Here is a 22,166-nt window from a genome sequence, read left to right on the forward strand (position 1 = left end):
CGAGTCCAAGTTCAAGTTTGGTCGCCAAAGTCTACGCCCCCTTCGTCTGTGATTGGTCAACAGTTTCTTTGTTGTCATTCAACGAGAGACAAAAAATGTCAGAAAATAATATTCGCTTGAGAAATACTGCACCAAACATCTTAGTTAATGTTAAAATGTGCAACTAAGACCTTCTCTGCAAAAATGTCAAAACTCATTACAGATTTTTTGATTTATCTTAGATGAATTCTGACTATTTAGAGGAAGTGTTATGTCTATGTTGTTTCTACGTTGGCTCAAGAAGACAAAATAATATTTCTGCTTCTTTCTAACTTTTCAAGCAGTCTTTTAGGGGAGTATGCGAGGCACAGAAGTTAGCTTCACCAAACCTCGTATGCGGGTGCCTTAACACAACACAGGCGAAAAGGGTCTTTGTGAATGGTGGTTGAGAAATATGTAGGACACTTTTTTAGTGACTTGCTCATGCTTACAATATGCACGTCTTGATAGAATTTCAGAAGACGGAGAACACTTCGTCTTCTGTAATTCCTCTTAGCTCTGATATTCGCACCTGTCAGCAGTTTCAGCAGAGACTAAAGTTAAAATCAAATATCCTTTCAAATTCTGTCTATAGTCCTCCCTCACTTTTAAATATCCCTCAGATTCAGAGACCACAGACTGTAATGGATTCATAATGTCATCTCTAGAACATCAAACAATTTCTAAAACTCAGATCTTTTCATCAACGGAGAACAGAGAGATTTAAAAAAATATATACTGTACTTTGAAAGGCTGTGCATCGCTTGACAATTGAGGGTTTTCTTTAAGGTGATTGATTTAATGTTTGAGTCGGGTACTGAGCAATGACAAACTCAATCCCAATGAAGGGATGAAATACAACAGTTGACTGTTGAATCAGATGACAAGGTGACCCCATTAAGACTCATCTACACAGAATAGACAGAATGAGACAAGGTTATTGGTCATTAGGAGGGGGTGGCACATTGACCAGTGGTTGTATGTTAGTGGTGTTCCTTTGCCTGTGGTCCATAGTGTCTACAGGGGCATGAGTTCGACATAGCTTGTTCACCAACACACTTTGTGTCAGCCACAAGTAGCAGTCCATCAAAACAAAAATTCCTGACAAAAGAAGAGAGCGGACCTGACATGATCAAAACTGGCCTGGCAATCATCCCCCACTTCCCCTTGATTCTGCAAGTATCATGATCGTATTGAATACAAGGATATAACATCTATAAACGAGACAGGAATGCTTATGTGGGAGGTGTTGCTGTATATATTCAGAGCCATATCCCTGTAATGCTTAGAGAAGATCTTATGTCAAATGTTATTGAAGTGTTGTGGTTGAAGGTTCACCTGGCACATCTAAAGCCTTTTCTTTTGGGGTGTTGCTGTAGGCCACCAAGTTCTAACAGTCAGTATCTAAATAACATATGTGAAAAGTTTGATAATGTATCTGGTTAAGATGGCGCCAACAAACATGGCTGACGTTATACAGTTTTGTGTGACTTATTTTTTAACTTATTGTGTACATAATGTTGCTGCTACCGCCTCTTATGACCAAAAATAACTTCTGGACATCAGAAAAGCGATTACTCACCACGGACTGGAAGAAACGTTTTCCTTTAACGAGTCAGACAAGAAGGATATCCTGCTTTCAATGGAACAGGCCCAGATCCACGCCTTTTGCGTGAAGAAAAGACGCCTGAAAAGGGGACGCAGATCGGGGATCCTTCTGAGAAGCGAGCTAGTAAACTCCCAATGCCTTCCATTCGCCTTGCTAAGATGCAATAAAATTGATGACCTATTATTAAGATCATCCTACCAACGGGACATTAAAAACTGTAACACCCTACGTTTCACCGAGACGTGGCTGAACGAAGAAACGGACAATATAGAGTTGGTGGGAAATTACATGCACCGGCAGAAGAGAGACGCTAAGATGAGACACTACGATGAGGGGTGGGGGTGTGTGTCTTTTTGTCAATAACAGCTGGTGCGCGAGGTCTAATATTAAAGAAGTCTTGAGGTATTGCTGGTCTGCGGTAGAGTACCTTATGATAAGTTGTCGACCACTCTTTCTACCAAGAGATTTCTCATCTGTATTATTCGTAACCGTCTATTTACCACCACAAAGTGAAGCTGGCACTAAGACCGCTCTCAACCAACTCTATAAGGCCATAAGAAAAAAAGAAAATGCTCACCCAGAAGCGGCGCTCCTAGGGACTTGAATGCAGGCAAACTTAAATCAGTTTTACCACATGTTCACCAGCATGCAACCAGGGGGAAAAAATCCTAGACCACCTTTACTCCACACACAGATGCATACAAAGCTCTCCCCCACCCTCCATTTGGCAAATCTGAGCATAATTCTATCCTCCTGATTCCTGTTTACAAGCAAAAACTAAAGAAGGAAGTACCAGTGACTCTCTCAATACGGAATTGGTCAGATGATGCGGATGCTAAACTACAGGACTGTTTTTCTAGCACAGACTGGAATATGTTCCGGGATTCATCCAATGGCATTGAGGAACACACCACCTCAGTCATTGGCTTCATCAATAAGTGCATCGACGAAGTCGTACCCACAGTGACTATACCTACATATCCCAACCAGAAGACATGGATTACAGGCAACATCCGCATCAAGCTAAAGGCTAGAGCTTCCGCTTTCAAGGAGCGGGAGACTAATCTGGAATCAGATGGTTTATTCACCAAAAATACATTGGAAGTAAAATGCATTAAAAAAAACGAATAATAAAGAAAAGAAAAGCATTGTATGTTAGAATTTACTTGACTATACTTGAATATATAGCCACTCCTATCTCTCATAGACCCACTCCAATTCCCATACCGCCCCAACAGATCCACAGATGACGCAATCACAATCGCACTCCACACAGCCCTTTCTCACCTGGATAAAAGGAACACCTATGTGAGAATGCTGTTCATTGACTATAGCTCAGCATTTAACACCATAGTGCCCACGAAGCTCATCACTAAGCTAAGGACTCTGGGACTAAACACCTCCCTCTGCAACTGGATCCTGGACTTCCTGACGGGCCGCTCCCCAGGTGGAAAGAGCTGATCCTTAACACTGGGGCCCCTTAGGGGTGTGTACTTGTCCCCTCCTGTATTCCCTGTTCACCCACGACTGCGTAGCCAAACACGACTCCAACACCATCATTAAGTTTGCTGACGACACAACAGTGGTAGGCCTGATCATGGACAATGATGAGACGGCCTATATGGAGGAGGTCAGAGACCAGGCAGTGTGGTGCCAGGACAACAACCTCTCCCTCAATGTGAGCAAGACAAAGGAGCTGATCGTGGACTACAGGAAAAGGTGGGCCAAACAGGCCCCCATTAACATCGACGGGGCTGTAGTGGAGCGGGTCGAGAGTTTCAAGTTCCTTGGTGTCCACATCACTAACAAACTATCATGGTCCAAACATACCAAGACAGATGTGAAGAGGGCACGACAAAACCCTTTCCCCCTAAGGAGACTGAAAAGATTTGGCATGGGTCCTCAGATTGTCAAAGGGTTCTACAGCTGCACCATGGAGAGCATCCTGACCGGTTGCATCACCACCTGGTATGGCAACTGCTCGGCTTCTGACCGTAAGGCGCTACAGAGGGTAGTGCGAACGGCCCAGCACATCACTGGGACTAAGCTTCCTGTCATCTATGGACCTATATAATAGACGGTGTCAGAGGAAAGCCCATACAATTATTATTCTTGAACTACACTGTTGGTTAAGGGCTTGTAAGTAAGCATTTCGCGGGAAAGTCTACACTTGTTGTATTCAGTGCATGTGGCAAATAAAGTTTGATTTGATGAAAACAGAAAGGTCTACTTTCTTGGGAACCTGAATATTGACTAGTTTTCATCTAAAGCCTTTTCATTTGGGGTGTTTCTATAGGCCACCATGCACTAACAGTCAGTATCTAAATATTATGTGTGAAATGCTTTATGGTGTATGTGAAGTAAACAGAGAGGTCTACTTAATTGGAAACCTGAATATTGACTGGTTTTCATCAAGCTGTCCACTCAAGAGGAAGCTTCTCACTGTAACCAGTGCCTTTAAATCTAGTTCAGGTTATTAATCAACTTACCAGGATGTTACCAAACACTACAGGAGCATGCATTGATCACATTTTTACTAATACTGTAGAACCTTGGATGCAGTGATCACAATATAGTGACTATATCCAGGAAAGCCAAAATTCCAAAAGCAGGGCCTAAAATACTGTGTAAGAAGTCATACAAAAGATTTAGCTGTGACTCTTATGTGGATGATGTTAAAACATATTTGTTGGTCTGATGTGATTAATAAGGAGAGTCCAGACACTGCACTTCCAATTATTTATAAACATGGACATGTTAAGAAACTGACTGTTAGAACTGTTCAGGCTCCATGGATTGATGAGGAATTGAAAGACTGTATGGTTGAAAGAGATAGGGCAAAGGAATGGCTAATAAGTCTGGCTTAACATCTGACTGGCTGACTTATTGCAAATTGAGAAATTATGTGACTAAACTCAACAAAAAGTAGAAACTGTATTATGAAGTCAAGATCAATGATATAAAGAATGATGGAAGAAAAAAATGGATTCCATCTTTCATCGAATCAGATGGTTTATTCACCAAAAGTAAGTAAGGAAGTAAAATGGATGGAAGTAAAATGCATTAAAAAACAAACATTAAAAAACAAATAATGAAAGAAAAGCAGTGTATGTTAGAATTTTGTAAAGTTGGTACTGGCATTGACATGGAAAGATACTAAGGATTTTACTTGACTATATAGCCACTCCTATCTCTCATATCTTTAATCTGAGCCTGGAGGAAAGTGTTTGTCCTCAGGCCTGGAGGGAAGCCAAAGTCATTCCGCTACCCAAGAGTGGTAAAGCGGCCATTACTGGTTTTAACAGCAGACCTATCAGCTTGCTGCCAGCTCTTAGCAAACCGTTGACCAAATGCTAGATTTCAGTGCAGCCTTTGATATCATTGACCACAACCTGTTGTTGAGAAAACATATGGGTTTTCAACCTCTGCCATATCATGGATTAAGAGCTATCTATCTAATATAACTCACATGGTTTTCTTTAATGAAAGCTTTTCTAATGTGAAACATGTCAAGTGTAGTGTACCGCAGGGCAGCTCTCTAGGCCCTCTAATCTTTTCTATTTTTACCAATGACTTGCCACTGGCATTAAACAATGCATGTGTGTCCATGTATGCTGATGATTCAACCATATACGCATCCGCAACCACAGCTAATGAAGTAACTGAAACCCTTAACAAAGAGTTGCATTCTGTTTTGGAATGGGTGGTCAGTAATAAACTGGAGGATTGTATTTGGTACAAATCCTTGCCTAAGTTCTAGACCTCAGCTGAATCTGGTAATGAATGGTATCGCTGTTGAACAAGTTGAGGAGACTAAATTATTTGGTGTTACTTTAGACATGAACTTGTCCTCTTGCTCAGTTGTGCACCAGGGCCTCCCACTCCTGACAAGTTTTAGAAGAAAGGTCTTTATTTCTGGCCATTTTGAACCTGTAATGGAACCCAGAAATGCTGATGATCCAGATACTCAACCAGTCTAAAGAAGGACAGTTTTATTGCTTCTTTAATCAGGACAACAGTTTCCAGCTGTGCTAACATAATTGCAAAATGGTTTTCTAATGATCAATTAGCCTTTTAAAATGATAAACTTGGATTAGCTAACACCACGTGCCATTGGAACACAGGAGTGATTGTTGCTGATAATGGACCTGTCAAGCCCTGACCATAGAGAGCCTTTTATTCTCTATTTTGGTTAGGTCGGGGTGTGACTAGGGTGGGTGATCTAGTGTGTTGATTTCTATGTTGGCCTGGTATGTTTCCCAATCAGAGGCAACTGTTTATCATCGTCTCTGATTGGGGATCATATTTAGGCAGCCATTTCACCACTGTGAGTGTGTGATATTTAGGCAGCCATGTCACCACTTGAGCTTCAAGTATCGTTTATTCTTTATTGTTTTTTTGTTTGGTTCTCTGATAATAAAAGGATGTCCAACCGATTCCACGCTGAACTTTGGTCTGAGTATGATTACAACGACGATCGTGACAGAAGATTCCACCACACCAGGACCAAGCAGCATGCCCGGGAGGAGAAGGTATCCTAGCAGGAGACGAAAGCCATCCGTTGAAACAGATGCAAGGAGATAAGGGAGGACAGCGACGACGCCTAGGGTTCAAAGCCGCATAGAAAGGCCAAAAGAGAGCCCAAATTTTGGGGTGAGGGAACACAGAGTGGTCATCGGAGCCGAGGAGTGAGCCAGAGCCAGTCTGGGAGAAGAGGGAGGAACTGGAGGACAGCGAACGGAGAGAGCCAGAGACCGTTAGTGAGCTGATGGAGAAACTGGAGGAGAGAGAGATGAGAGAGTTGTTGGGTTGGTGTATGATGCATGACTTTCGCCCTGAAGAGCGTGTCATCAATTTGCTGCCACCTGAGTCAGCTCTCCGTACTCGTCCTGAGGAGCGTGTTAGCAGTCTGGTTAAAACTGTTCCGGCTCCACGCACCAGGTCTCAGTACGCCTCCACAGCCCTGTGCGTCCGGTGCCGGCTCGCCATGCGAAGTGTGTAATCGTTCCGGGTACGATTTGTGCCGGTTCTAGGCACCAGGTCTCCAGTACGCCTCCACAGCCCAGTACGTCCTGTGCCTACTCCCCGCACTCTCCCTGAAGTGTGTGACACCAGTCCGGTGCCACCTGTGCCGGCCCCATACATCAGGCCTCCAGTGCGCCTCCCCAGTCCAGAGCTTCAAGCGACGGTCCACGGTCCAGAACCTCCAGCTCCAGGGCAGGAGCCTTCCTCTGCGCCGATGCCCAGTCCGAGCACGGCGTCCAGTCCAGCGCCATGGCAGGAGCCCTTCTCTGCGCCGATGGCCTGTCCAGCCACTGTGTCCTTTCCCGCTCCATGGCAGGAGCCTTCCTCTGTGCCGGTGCCCAGTCCAGGCACGGCGCCCGGTCCCGCTCCATGGCAGGAGCTTTCCTCTGCGCCGGTGCCCGGTCCAGGCACGGCGGTCAACTCAGCTCCATGGCTGGAGCCTTCTTTGGCGCCGGTGCCCAGGCTGGGTGCGGCTAACAACCCAGCACCATGGCCGGGGCCCTCCTCTGAGCCGATGCCCAGTCTGGGCACGGCGTTCTACCTGTGTTCTGGGCGGGGGCAAAGTCCCGCCACTGATGCTGGCAAATCCACGAGCGGAATGGGTACTTTGCCCCGCACCGGAGCCGCCACCGACGCTAGATGCCCACCCGGACCCTCCCCTATAGAGTCAGGCTTTGCGGCTGGAGTCCGCAACTTTGGGGGGAGGGTACTGTCACGCCCTGACCATAGAGAGCCATTTATTCTCTATTTTGGTTAGGTTGGAGTGTGACTAGGGTGAGTGATCCAGTGTGTTGATTTCTATGTTGGCCTGGTATGGTTCCCAATCAGAGGCAGCTGTTTATCGTTGTCTCTGATTGGGGATCATATTTAGGCAGCCATTTCACTACTGTGTTCTGTGGGATCTTGTTTCTTTGTAGTTGCATGTGAGCACTGCTTGAGCTTCACGTATCGTTTATTCTTTATTGTTTGTTTGTTCGGTTCTCTGATAATAAAAGGATGACGAACCGATTCCACGCTGCGCTTTAGTATGATTACAACAACGATAGTGACAGGGCTTCTGTACGCCTATGTAGATATACCATAAAAAATCTGTCGTTTCCAGCTACAATAGTCATTTACCACATTAACAATGTCTACACTGTATTTCTGATCAATTTTATGTTATTTTAATGGACAGAAAGTGTGCTTTTCTTTAAAAAACAAGGACATTTCTAAGTGACCCCAAACTTTTGAACGGTAGTGTATGTGAATTGTAAAGTCTTTTGTCTGTAATGTCTTTTTCATTATGTGTCGGAACCCAGTAAGACTAGCTGTCGCCATTGGCGTCGGCTAATGGGGATCCTAATAAATCAAATAATAAGTCAAATCAAATATTGGCCTTGTGTCAAGCCTGCCAATGTCACTACAAGGGAAGGGAAGAGAGGCAGGGGGTAAACCTAGAGCTGTAGCAATTTCAATTAGGAGGCTCCAAATCACACTCTCCAATCATTAAGTGAAGTCATCATGGGTTTTCAACAGGATTCTCCAAGCTGTTTTTCTCTCTATGGGACTGATGCAACTGTCTAACTGAAGTGTAATGTCCCTCCCAAAAACTTACACTGAATAGCAAAGATGGATTTCCACAGGAGTCACATTGTGTGAATAAGACTTGGGATAAATATAGTCTTTAGACCCTTTCGACTCCCCTCCCTGGCCTTATTTGCATGCAGTCATTTGTTAGATTTGTATCAGCATGCTGATCTGGAAGAGAAAAGTCCCTTGGGCTCTGGCTAGCGAGCCAGAGCAAATAATGGACTGTTACACGGGGAAAACTAGAGAGACGAGCTCCCCGAAAACAAAGCTTCAAGACAAGTGGCTCTGTGTAACAAGAGCCTGAAGCAATCCCAACTCCTACACTTAACCACCCACACATCCAACTGCCCCTGTCATTCTCCATCCAATTCCTCCACAGACCGAGTGAAATGACTGTCCTGACAAACTCATCACTACATGTTTGTGGGAATAGATATCTGAAGTCATGCCCTGGCCAGAGTTCTGTTGTTTTGTCAGAGTGCAGCAGGAATTTCCTTAAAGTATCTAACTGCTCTGACAGCAGTAATTAGATGGGTCTGGAATGAGGGAGGCAGTGTAAGAGGATGAATATAGACATGCCTTGGTGGTGAGGCTAAGTGAACGCTCAAGTGAACGCTGAAGTTTGTAACGTTGGCAATGACTCATTCTAAAATCTTATCTCTTATTCGGTTTCAGTCCTGCTTCGTTTACCACGTTACACACCATGAGGATGAACCATGAGGATGAATCTGAAATCTGGAGTGGCTGAGGAAGAGGGTGAGAGGAGAGGTAATTTATGGTATAAGGGGGAAATACACCAGTCAGAGAAGGGGAGTGAAGCGGCGAATGTAGACAAACAGGGAAATGCATGTGAATCAGACTGATTAGAAACAATGGCATTGCTGTGATCAAAGCCAGCAGAAATCCCACGAGCCCATCTCACTTTAACATGATTAGTGTCATCCCTCATTTGACAAGCCTGCCAGGGAGGTAGATCTGAGACGAGTGGGGGAGTGAGCAGAGGAGAGCAGAGCGCCCAACCAGTTGTTTATTCATGGATCCACTGGCTCTTATTATGATATTGTGTATCTTCCAAAAAATTATAATCCTAAAGTTGGGATGTTGTTAGGAAAATAATTACAGGCATGTGACATACAGTAGCTTGGGAAGAACACCTACTTAGGTGAAGATATATGCTGTTTGAAAAGCTTTCTGTGATGATTGCATGGTAGGTAACAGTGGGTGCTGGACTCGTTGCAAAACTTGATCTTTCAAGGTAGGTACTGTATCTTGTGTTGCAATCTGTCACCCATGTGGCCTACATAACTGCAGCACTTGACATTCTCAAGATCAATGTTGCCAAAACATTGCAAAACACTTCAATCATTGTCATTTATTTATTATTTAAGTACTGTACAGTCGTGGCCAAATGTTTTGAGATTGACACAAATTTCCACAAAGTTTGCAGCTTCATTGTCTTTAGATATTTTTGTCAGATGTTACTATGAAAAACTGAAGTTAAATTACAAGCATTTCATAAGTGCCAAAGGCTTTTATTGACAATTACATGAAGTTGATGCAAAGAGTCAATATTTGCAGTGTTGACCCTTCTTTTTCAAGACCTCTGCAATCCCCCCTGACATGCTGTCAATTAACTTCAGGGCCACATCCTGACTGATGGCAGCCCATTCTTGCATAATCAATGCTTGGAGTTTGTCAGAATTTGTGGGGTTTTGTTTGTCCACCCGCCTGTTGAGGACCACAAGTTCTCAATGTGATTAAGGTCTGGGGAGTTTCCTGGCCATGGACCCAAAATATCGATGTTTTGTTCCCCGAGCCACTTTTGCCTTATGGCAAGGTGCTCCATCATGCTGGAAAAGGCATTGTTCATCACCAAACTGTTCCTGGATGGTTGGGAGAAGTTGCTCTCGGAGGATGTGTTGTAAACATTCTTTATTCATGGCTGTGTTCTTAGCGAAAATTGTGAGTGAGCCCACTCCCTTGGCTGAGAAGCAACCCAACACATGAATGGTCTCAAGATGCTTTACTGTTGGCATGACACAGGACTGATGGCAGCACTCATCTTGTCTTCTCCGGACAAGCTTTTTTCCAGATGCCCCAAAACAATCGGAAAGGGGAATCATCAGAGAAAATTACTTTGCCCCAGTCCTCAGCGGTCCAATCCCTGTACCTTTTGCAGAACATCAGTCTGTCCCTGATGTTTTTTCTGGAGAGAAGTTTGCTGCCCTTCTTGACACCAGGCCATCCTCTAAAAGTATTTGCTTCACTGTGCGTGCAGATGCACTCACACCTGCCTGCTGCTTGTGGGGCACCACAAGCTCTGTACTGGTGGTGCCCCGATCCCGCAGCTGAATCAACTTTAGGAGACGGTCCTGGCGCTTGCTGGACTTTCTTGGGCGCACTGAAGCCTTCTTCACAACAATGGATCAGCTTTCCTTGAAGTTCTTGATGATCCGATAAATGCCTGATTTTGGTGCAATCTTACTGGCAGCAATATCCTTGCCTGTGAAGCCCTTTTTGTGCAAAGCAATGATGACGGCACGTGTTTCCTTTCAGGTAACCATGATTGACAGAGGAAGAACAATGATTCCAAGCACCCAAGGAGGGTGGTTACGTGCCGTCATCATTGTGTGTGTGTGTGTGTGTGTGTGTGTGTGTGTGTGTGTGTGTGTGTGTGTGTGTGTGTGTGTGTGTGTGTGTGTGTGTGTGTGTGTGTGTGTGCGTGTGTGTGTGTGTGTGTGTGTGTGTGTGTTGGGGTGTCAGTGTAAGTTGTGTGAGTGTGTGAGTAGAGTTCAGAGTCTTCAGGATAACCACTAAAACAATTAAGTCCCAGATAGGGAGCACAGCCTTTCTAGCTAGGTCCTAGAGGGCTTCTTCCACTGTCTGGCCTTATCCACCCAATTTATCCACCTTATTTATCAACCTACTTTAGGAGGATTACCCCATCAATTGCCCATTCTTCCCAGAAAGGAGGGGCACCAAAAAATGAAACAAAGATTAACAGATGATTTTCTGAGGCATGGTTTTTCACAGAAAGTGGTCCTATTTTAAATTCAGCTAAATTCCAACAAGTCCAGGGATTGTGGCACTTTTGTCTGCCAGTGAAATGTGCTCCACTCATCACAAAACCCCTCTGTAGTCTTTTCTTTCTCCCACACTGTCGTATACTACCAAAAAGGTTTCGAAAGGGTTCTACCTGGAACCAAAAATAGTTATTCAAAGGGTTCTCCTATGGGGACAGCCAAAGAACCCTTTTAGGTCTAGATAGCACCTTTTTTTTACTAAGAGTGTATATGAAAGTGAAGGGTCAGTTTCCATGATGATAATTGTTTTGGAGAGAAAATACTCCATATCACATTCACTGCTAAATATTTTAGATGTAATGATGTGAACAATCCTGAGACCAATATAAATAGTATATTACAGAAGAATATTAGTATCAAAATGTGTCATGGATAATGGTTGATAAATACTTTGGTGTGCACGTGCATGTCTGTGTGCATGCCTGTGCATGTGCGTGTGTGCCTGTAAGCACTGCATGTGTCACTCACCCAGAGGTAGCCTTGAGGTAGCAAGGTGCACCCTGCAGAGAACTGTCCTGGAGTGTGAAGGGCAGCTTCAAACTAAAAAGGAAACCAAACAAATATTAAGCAATAAAAAATATTACCAGTGACGTGTAGGCATGCTTCCCCCAAAAACAAACTCATCGCTACTTGTTTGTGGGAATAGATATCTGGAGTCGTGCCCTGGCCAGAGTTCTGTTGTTTTGTCAGAGTGCAGCAGGAACTTCCTGAAAGTAACTAACTGCTTTGACACCAGTAATTAGATGGGTCTAGACCAAGGGGCGCAGTGTAAGAGGATGAAAATAGACCTGGAAATTCGCAAGACGCTGAATATTTCTCACCCCTCTGTCTCAGATGCTGTCTGGTCAAAAAGAGTATGACATTGTCACCGCCGTAGCATTGAATGCAAGGGAAGCCAGCGAACATTTGGACTCCCTTGATAAAAAAAAGTATAAAATAATACCCAATCAGTGTTGAGCTAAACTGAGTGAGCTCAACTGTGAATGGTCCTGGCGCTCCAAAAGAGAAGTGTAAAGGGAAGCCAGTTTGGATTTGGCTTCACACCAATCACATCACATTAAGAGCAAAATGTAATTGACAGAAAATAATGGAATTGTTGCATCTCGTTGCATTGTTGTCAGTTTCAGTTTCTTAAATTAGCCATGCATGGAGATAAGGATTTGGACTTGTGGTTTTACTTAATTCTCCGTTCTGGCCAATGATTATAAAGGTGATTCTGATCCATTCGTAAATTCATACATTGTGCCCCTGGCCTGAGAGGATGGAAGTTCAATATGTAGCTAAATGTAGTAGGCTAATGTTAAGTAGCTGACTCATCATTGCCCATGAAAGGAAGTTAGGCTAGTGAGCAAGCATTTTAGCCAGGTAGCCTAGGACAACAAAAACTCAAAACGTGTAGTGTATGACGAAGTCATAGACCATTTCATCAACATGAAAGAGAGGAGGATGGCTTTAACATTTCTCTACAAGTAAGGTGAGTCAACATGTTTTTTCTACTTCCTCGCACACACACAGAAATCACAACCATTGACAGCCAAATCATATTTAGCTTATGTTGATTGGACTAAATTGTTTTTGGTATCTTTTAGTTTTCACTGTATTAGCATAGATGATTTGGTGATGGTGCTGGAATAGTGGAGACAGCTCCTGTTTTCTTTGCTACGTGCAGTAACTCTCCGTGTTTCTAAATCAATAGTTGTTCAGTAACGTTAGCCGAAATGTCGGAAACATTAACTTGACCATGCTGTAGGTCATACAACTGTTTGTTACATGCAATATGCTTTGTGGACTTCACCAGACAGAGGTGTGGTTGAATTTATTCTGCCACTGTTTCTTCTTATTGTCTTGGCCTTAGGCCTATATATCACGGTCACAAGGCATATCATCTAACAGGTTATAAAGCAAACAAAGCACTTAATCACAACACATAGGTTGTAATATGGCTTTACATTTCTGGCTTGGCTTCCATACTGATTTTAACCAATGCAACGCTACTGAAAATTATATATTGTTTTGTTCATTTAGATAATTAAATATTCATCCCCATATGGTTTAGGTACAGTTGCTCTTCTAGCTGGAGACTGATTTCCCTTGGGATCGACTCTACACATCTGGATCGGCTTATAGAGCCCTGTAAGAGGATTAGATTCAGCCAAGACATAGGACCGTTTCTCTGTGGTGTGGTATCAATTCATCGTCAACATGTGTTACCATGTCCAGCAGATCTAAGTTGTCAACCTATGACTGATGTTTATTTCCCTGGAGTCTGACAGGTGTTTTTCCATTTGAATAAACAGGTCAGTCTAAAATGGCCACTCTTTTCATATTGGGAACTTCCTTTCAAGCAGCACTCACTGCACAGTTCTCCTACTGACAAAATGACAGTACCACATTGAGAAATTGCACCAGGCATGGGAAATTGATGGGGATTGACTGTTTCATATTGAAATAAACAAAGGATATTTCTTTAAAGCTTTTCATTTGGTAGGATGTCAATCATAATAGTGGCCTCCTGCAACGAAGGCATTTTATGACTGTCTAAAATAGGTAGAGTGGGCTGACATACAGTACCTTGTCAGAGTTTGAACCATGGTCTCCATAGCTCCTACTGTTATAATAGCACCCTTGCCCTTTCACTGCTGCACAGAACTCTCCTACCTACTCCCCACAGCCATCTGTAGATTCTGCTTCTCAACACCCCCTCACATACAATAAATGTACATGTCCCTGGTTTGTGCTATTTGCACCCTCACAGTTGAAAGAGCACAGCTAGTACCTGGGACCTGCAGAACAATTATAGCCATTATGTTGCTCCGGAATGAGAATGTATTTGGGTATGAATGGATGAAGAAAAAAAAACTTTAGCATCAACTCATTTTCTATTACTAAAAAGTTTGGGAAGGTACAGTATACAGTACATGAAAAACAGGGAATCCACTGTAGGACTGTAAGTGCTATAGGAGTGTGACATTTACCTAGACCATAACAGACCAGTTCAGAGTTGGAGCAGTATGAATCGCTGCAAAAAAAAAAGGCTATAACTGGCTTAGAAAAGCACAGCTCTCAGATCTATGAGTCAGTAGTAAAACAATAAAAATAGACATTCAGAGAATAAAAGCAACAACAGCAGTCTTAGGCCTGGAAGCTTTCAATGTTGGCCAATGAATAACTGCTTCTCGATCTTGGTGTCCCCATGAGACAAAGCACTGTGGGCATGCAGCCTCCCTGACCAGCACAATAGCCATGGCCATGAGGGAATGTTTATTGGTGGTCGTGATGCTGGGCCATGTGGCAGACGGAACATCTAATTGTGTGGTGCTGGGGTGGGAATGTGACTCAAGAGGTCAGCTATGGATGCTGCACGCCATTTACTGTTGTCCAAAAGGCAGGAAACATCAATCATGGGTAATTTATAACATTCACTTGCCAAATCCCTCCCTCACTCCCTTGCAGGGTGTGTTTGTAAACACAAAACACCCCCCCAAAAAAAATGATGCAGGACAGATGACTGCTTCTGCCCATCTGTCCAGTGAATGCGTTCCTCCAGATCCCCTCGGTCTCTCTACATCTATTCACATTCATCACGCAGATGCACTGTCTCTCTCCATCAATCTCTTGCTCTGCCGCCCCTTTTTTCTTCTCTCTCTCTGCTTATAGAGCCCACGTGTTCCAATCTCTCTCCCTCTCTGCCTGCTATTCCTCTTGGCTAGCTACGAGGAGTGAGATGTTTTTTGATTGGTAATTAAACGGCAGTAATAATATGGCCCCATATGGAAGCCCTGCGGTTAGAAGGAGGAGGCTGGTAGCTGAAGCAAAGGGAAAGCAGCGTAGCGATGGGATACTGCTGGTTTTGTGGGCTGCAGACAGTGGGTTTTATCAGTCACCGGAGACCGCTGGCCTGCATGTGATTTTCATAGCCAGAGTTTGATTTGACTCTCTCTCTCATAAATATATATATATATATTTGGACACACCTACCAATTCCAGGATTTTTCTTTATTTGTATTATTTTCTACATTGTAGAATAATAGTGAAGACATCAAATCTATGAATAACACATATGGAATCATGTAGTAACCAAAAAAGTGTTAAACAAATTAAAATATATTTCATATTTGAGATTCTTCAAAGTAGCCATCCTTTTCCTTGATGACAGTTTTGCACACTCTTGGCAGTCTCTCAACCAACATCTGTTCATTGACCTTTCCGCTCTGAACTACACTGTATGTGGAGTGGATTGTTGACTGCTCAATTTTTGCAAATCTTAGTAATGTTGTTTGAAAGAATCTACAGTCTCTCTTTGGAATTTCCATGACAGTATACAGAATATAGCCCTATTTGGTAAAAGACAAAGTCCACATTATGGCAAAAACAGCTCAAATATGCAAAGAGAAACGATGTAATGAGTGCGTTGAATCGGGAAGCAAGTACAGGGAGTAAGTGTTTTAATAAATAAAATAAACAATGAACACGAAACACCAACAACGCACCGACATGAAAACAGAGTCAGAAATAATGAAGCCTCGAGAAGGAACCAAAGGGAGTGACATATATAGGGACGGTAATCAGGGAAGTGATGGAGTCCAGGTGAGTCTGATGACGCGTAGGTGCGCATAACGTGTGCGCCATAACGAGCATCCTGGTGACCTAGAGGCCGGAGAGGGAGCACACGTGACAAACGACAGTTCATCATTACTTTGAGACATGAAGGTCAGTCAATGCGGACATTTCAAGAAGTTTTAAAGTTTCTTCAAGTGCAGTTGCAAAAACCATCTAGCACTATGATGAAACTGGCTCTCACGAGGGCCGCCACAGGAAAGTAAGACCCAGATTTACCTCTGCTGCAGAGGATAAGTTCATTAGTTAACTGCACCTCTGACTACAGCCAAAATAAATGCTTCACAGAGTTCAAGTAACAGACACATCTGAACATCAACTGTTCAGAGGAGACTACGTGGATCAGGCCTTCATGGTCGAATTGCTGCAAAGAAAACACTACTAAAGGACACAAATAAGAAAAAGAGACTTGCTTGGACCAAGAAACACAAGCAATGGACATTAGACCAGTGGAAATCTGTCCTTTGGTCTGATGATTCAAAATTTGAGATTTTTGGTTCCAACCCCCGTGTCTTTGTGAGATGCAGAGTAGGTGAACGGATGATCTCCCCATGTCTGGTTCCCACCGTGAAGCATGGAGAAGGAGGTGTGATGGTGTGGGGGTGCTTTGCTGGTGACACTGTTGGGATTTATTTAGAATTCAAGACATACTTAACCAGCATGGCTACCACAGTATTCTGTTGCGATATGCCATCCCATCTGGTTTGCGCTTAGTCCCACTATCATTTGTTTTTCAACAGGACAATGACCCAAAACACACCTCCAGGCTGTGCAAGGGCTATTTGACCGAGAAGGAGAGTGATGGAGTGCTGCATCAAATGACCTGGCCTCCACAATCCCCCAACCTCAACCAAGTTGAGATGTTTGGGATGAGTTCAACCGCAGAGTGAAGGAAATCAGCCAACAAGTGCTCAGCATATATGAGAACTCCTTCAAGGCTGTTAAAATAGCATTCCAGGTGAAGCTGGAAATACATCCCACATATTAACTTTTAGCAAGGCACACCTGTTAATTCAAATAGATTCCAGGAGATTACCTCATTAAAGCTGGTTGAGAGAATGCCAAGAGTGTGCAAAACTGTCATCAAGGCAAAGGGTGGCTACTTTGAATAATTTAAAATATATTTTGATTTGTTTAACACTTTTTTCGTTACTACATGTGTTATTTCATAGTAGTAAAAATAGTAAATAGTAAAAACAAAGATATATATGTGTGTGTATATATATACACCTTGTCAGCTCGGGGATTCGATCTTACAACCTTTCGGTTATTAGTCCAACGCGGGTTAGCTTAGTGGTTACAGCATTGGACTAGTAACCGAAAGGTTGCAAGATCGAATCCCCGAGCTAACAAGGTAAAAATCTGTCGTGCTAACCCACTTTTGTTATTAACTGACTTGCCTAGTAAAATATATATATTTTTTTAATAAAATATATATGTGTGTGTAGCTAGCACCTTGAACTAAATGCATGTGCTAGATTATGCACATCTTTAGTGTTGACAGTGACTAGTGGACGCTCAATATTGTAAATCATAATGCCTGAGGGTGTGAACCAGTTCCATCTAAAATGTACAGGAAGCATTGACAGGTAATAAGGCAGCATGTGGGGTTTCCAGCGATGCACACACCATTGAGGTTGCCCATTCTAATAAGGTGTCAGTGAGGAACCATTTAAAAATCTAGGTTCCGCTAAGGCAATTGTCAGTCAGCAGCCCACTCTCCCTCACCGTCTACTACAGCTGTCTGCCAAGGAGAGCAGACAAGATCCCAGTTGGAGAAGGGAGGATATAGGGAAGATGGAGGGAGGGAGGCAGGTAAGCCAGATCGAGGGGAGATTTGATGGAGGACTTTGGGGACTGTGGGGAAGAGGATCAGCATGTGAGCTAATTAAAGGGGGATTTGTTGGTGCGATGAGAGGGCGGTCTCCCAGCTGCCGATTCCCAATGACCCAACGCCTGACACTGAGTCTGCCCCACCCATTACCCCAAGGGTGCGCCAGCCCATATGCCGCCTTCAGGTGGCCACTATGGTTAGTGTAGGCCAGAGCTGCACTGCAGCATGCTAGGAAAACTGAGGAAGGATGGATGTATAGCCATAGATATTCCTACACACATCATCAGGGACTGGCCTTCCCCTCTATGATCGTCACTATTCATGTTTTATATTGCATCAATGGCAGCCAGACAGTTATATGCATCAACATTTGCTGTCAAATCCAATAATCTAGCCTGTGATTGAAGGTACTGTCACTGGTAACAGTACACAATAGAACCATGTTATATACTATTTATACAGTTTACATGTGTTGTCAGGCTTTTGTCGTCTCTGCTTCGACAAGAGAGGGATGACTTACCCAGAACCAATTAATGTTGTTTTCCTCCTGAGGGAAACACAGGTGGACGTGTGTGTTAACCCTTAAAGTTAAGTTCCTGTGCAGCCGCTGTGAAATATATACTCCACTGTGTCTACATTTACCACACATTAGATGTGTGACGATTGCTGGGCTTCTACGAGGCACAAATATCGAACCCAGTGGACCTGTAACATTATCAATGAGAAGTCACACTGCAGCAAACAGGCATTGCATTGTCTGTGTAATGGATTATGTTTATTGGAAAGTGTGCAGTATCATCACTGATGGGATGTCTTTTAGAGTGTGATTCCCGAGCTTACAGTTTGGGCCTGCCCAGCAGAGAATTTTGAGTTTGTTTGCACATATATTATATTTTAAGCTCAGAATTACAACAAAACAAGCAAAGTTAATGCAACCCAAAGGATTTAGGTATAATACACCCAAGGCAAAGCTCCTCCTCCCTCCCCTCCCCTCTCCTATCCTTTCCTGCTCAATACCACATAGTCACAGTGCCCCCCTCCCAATTCCACATAGCAATCTCTCACACGCACTAACAGACACTAATAGAAAACCTCCGCTGTTTATTAACTGATAATTGACTGGCTCTGGCGCCTGCTCCCAACTGAATCCCTCACTGCACCCTCCCGTTGCCGTAGGCTACAGTCAGGATGGCCGGGAACTGAATTTCCAGTCAAACTGAAATGAATGGCTGCAGGTAAAGCAAACTAAGCAGGTTAGGACTCAGGGGTTTTATTGTGAACATGCAGACAAGACTGTATGGCAATTCACCATTACCATCCACACAAACTGCCTTGAGCATGTGCTAGAGAATAGGATGTGTTCACTGCATGATACATGTTTAGTATTCTGTACAAGGGAATCACAGTGGATTATCTCACAGGAATGTAATCAATAGAGGGTTAGGGTTGAACAGTGGCAGTCAGGTAACGCCCCCTTCCCAAAAGTAAACCAACACACACACACACAAGCACATGTGTATGCACACAAAGGCACACTCACACAGTCAGTGGCTGTATTTATAGAGCCGCTCTTAGACAGCTTCCAGACTTTTTAATTTTACATTTTTATTTCACCTTTATTGAACCAGGTAGGCCAGTTGAGAACAAGTTCTCATTTACAACTGCGACCTGGCCAAGAAAAAGCAAAGCAGTGCGACAAAAACAACAACACAGAGTTACACATAAACAAACGTACAGTCAATAACACAATAGAAAATAAAATTTGAAAAATTCTATGTACAGCATGTGCAAATGTAGAAGAGTAGGGAGGTAGGCAATAAATAGGCCATAGAGGTGAAATAATTACAATTTAGCAAAAACTGGAGTGATAGATGTGCAGATGATGTACAAGTAGAGATACTGGGATGCAAAATAGCAAGAGGGTAAGTAATAATAAGGGGATGAGGTAGTTGGCTGTGCTATTTACAGATTGGCTGTGTACAGGTACAGTGATCGGTAAACTGCTCTGACAGCTGATGCTTAAAGTTAGAGAGGGAGATATAAGAGCACATGTCACTGCCACCAATCGGACAGACCTGTGTTTGCTTGTTAGTTGTTCAATATCCTCCAGTGAATCTAACCCAGAAGGATGGCAGGATCAAAGTTGAAACACACTGCTCATGTTATCATTTCATGAGCTGGATGTCATCCAGCGATTTAAATTCCATGAGCGTCAACGGACAGAGATCAAAGTGTCAACCACCTGCTGTGCTTGCAGCCCTCTATTACTCAGAATATTCAACGTCATTGGAAGACTATGATTAAACCATCTGCAGCAGTAGGAATTCATTGAATAGGGTGCTGCTGCTTTCTGTTTTTAACTCTTCATTGACCCGTAGCTCATAGTGTGGTCAAAGCTCCAGGCTAAACATATGGCAATCAGCTTATTATTAAGCCTGGCCAGGGATGTCTCCTTCAATTTTCTAAGTACTGACTGTAGAGTAACGATTGGCTGTCTCCTTTGGCTATCCCACAGATCATATCAGGCAATAACTGGAATGAAGTGGGAGAGTGGTTTTGCATATCTCTGCTCTGAGCGCAGCCTGACATTGCCAGGACATCACAAACTCATATTCGTGACTCAACCCAGATTTTTCTCTTCCTTGTGTCCTTCACAGCTGACCGATTGCAACATGTCCGGCTAATGTTATGCAATTTCCGCATGTCGCTCCCTCTCCGTCCCTGCGGCCATGGCGGGCGGTTCCAACTCGCCTGGATGAAAGCGATGGACTCTCCCCGATAAATGGGTTTCAAAAGAGGACCACAGGTCAAGAGTTCTCTGTGGCGTCAATCTCCCACCTTCATCTCTCCCTTCGTCCATCTTTCCCTCTCTCTGCCAGGCAGAAATCTATCTGCATGAGGCCAAATTGTTCTGGGCTATGGGGATCTCTGCCCACCTATAAGATGTCACAACCACAACGCTGCCTCGACAGGGGTTCTGGATGACACCAAACGGGAGGCACAGGGTTTAATCCTCCTGATCAGATGGCATGGGACTCAGATCAAAGGGTCCTCTGGTGCCCACTGAGACAAAAACAGTGGGACGTGTGCACATTTGCCAGGGCGACTACATAGAATCAAGTAATATCCTGGGTTTGGAATTTCCCCTGTTCCATTCTATTGTGGCCAGATTGGCTCGACAAAATAGATATTTAATGCACGACTCTCTCAAAAATAGAAATACATTTTCTGCCGCGACTTGATTAATGTTCTGGTCAATGTAAAAAAAAAAACAAGCCAACTTCTTATACATTTCTGAATATGAACACGGTAGTCAATAAGTCACTATGTGCTCAAAAGAGGGTGCTGTGCTGGGTACTCTCACAAAGTGCTGTCCTCAAACATTTGGTTTTGTCTTACAGTTTTCTACATGGAGGTAGCTAGTGTTCTAGTAAAATCTGGCAGTGGGCCATGTATTGGATTCAGGTAGAGGGATGACTGACACGAGTAATTAGTAGAGAAGAACAGAGAGAAGGAGAGAACAAACACAGAGAGAAGGAGAGAACAAACCAACACAACAAACAGACAGGAACAATGCAATAGGAACATTCAGAACAGGGTGGGATGCAGAACAAGTTTGTTTTGTATTCTTTATAGTGATGCAACGATTTCATATAATTCTGGCACATTAGTCTCCTTTTATGTCATGCAAAAGTAGGCTAAGATTTAGCACATCTGCTGTGGTCCCCTCCTGGTTGTACAATGTGTCTATGCGCTATCGTGACAGGAACAGAATGAAGTGAGACGCTGGGCCAAGGGTGGAAGGGTTGAGGACAGGGGTGGCTCCCAGGCATTGCTAGAGCACGGATAATTTCCAGTAATTAGTATGTAAATGTCACAGCAACAGCACGTCCAGCTGTGCAACGGTTCAGGCTGCCCCTGCACCTGAACACCAGCACCACACTGTCCTCTGTTGGTATGGAGTGTTGTAAAGAAGAGAAGACATGGATGGAAGCAAGCTGAGGAACACTCAACTCTGTTCTCTTATATCGAGGTGGAGTTGACTATTGATAACTGCTCGCTAGCAACAACATTGAGTCACCATCCGTTGATTCTTTAAAAAATGTCAATTCTGAAAACGCTTACCTGTACCTCAGTGGAGGTCGGTGCAGTTTAAATTGAGGGAAGATATATTTTTTTAAATAAGCATGGCCTTATTTCTATTACAGTATATTGGATGACTGTCATTCATATTCCATTCACCAATGTAACGTCAATTGGTTTAGGCTACTACGTGATGCAAACATTTTACCTATACCCATCATTAGAATGCTACAACCTAGCTTCTGAATTAATGTTTACCACGTAGGTCAAGAGAAAAATTTGTGTAATCAAGGTGACACATTCAAAATCACCTCGCACACGCTTG

At 43.5% G+C, this 22,166-nt stretch overlaps 1 protein-coding gene across 1 annotated transcript in view; it reads right to left on the bottom strand.

Moving 5' to 3' along the window:
- Window positions 1-22,166, bottom strand: part of LOC110528967 (rho guanine nucleotide exchange factor 10-like protein) — a 153,370-nt gene that overhangs the window by 61,510 nt on the left and 69,694 nt on the right. The window contains 1 exon segment of the mRNA XM_036983546.2: window positions 11,776-11,847. Coding sequence (XP_036839441.2) covers window positions 11,776-11,847 — 72 coding nt within the window.

The sequence above is a fragment of the Oncorhynchus mykiss genome, chromosome 7, assembly GCF_057628025.1.
Source record: "Oncorhynchus mykiss isolate SJ-2025 chromosome 7, ASM5762802v1, whole genome shotgun sequence".
Lineage (NCBI taxonomy): Eukaryota > Metazoa > Chordata > Actinopteri > Salmoniformes > Salmonidae > Oncorhynchus > Oncorhynchus mykiss.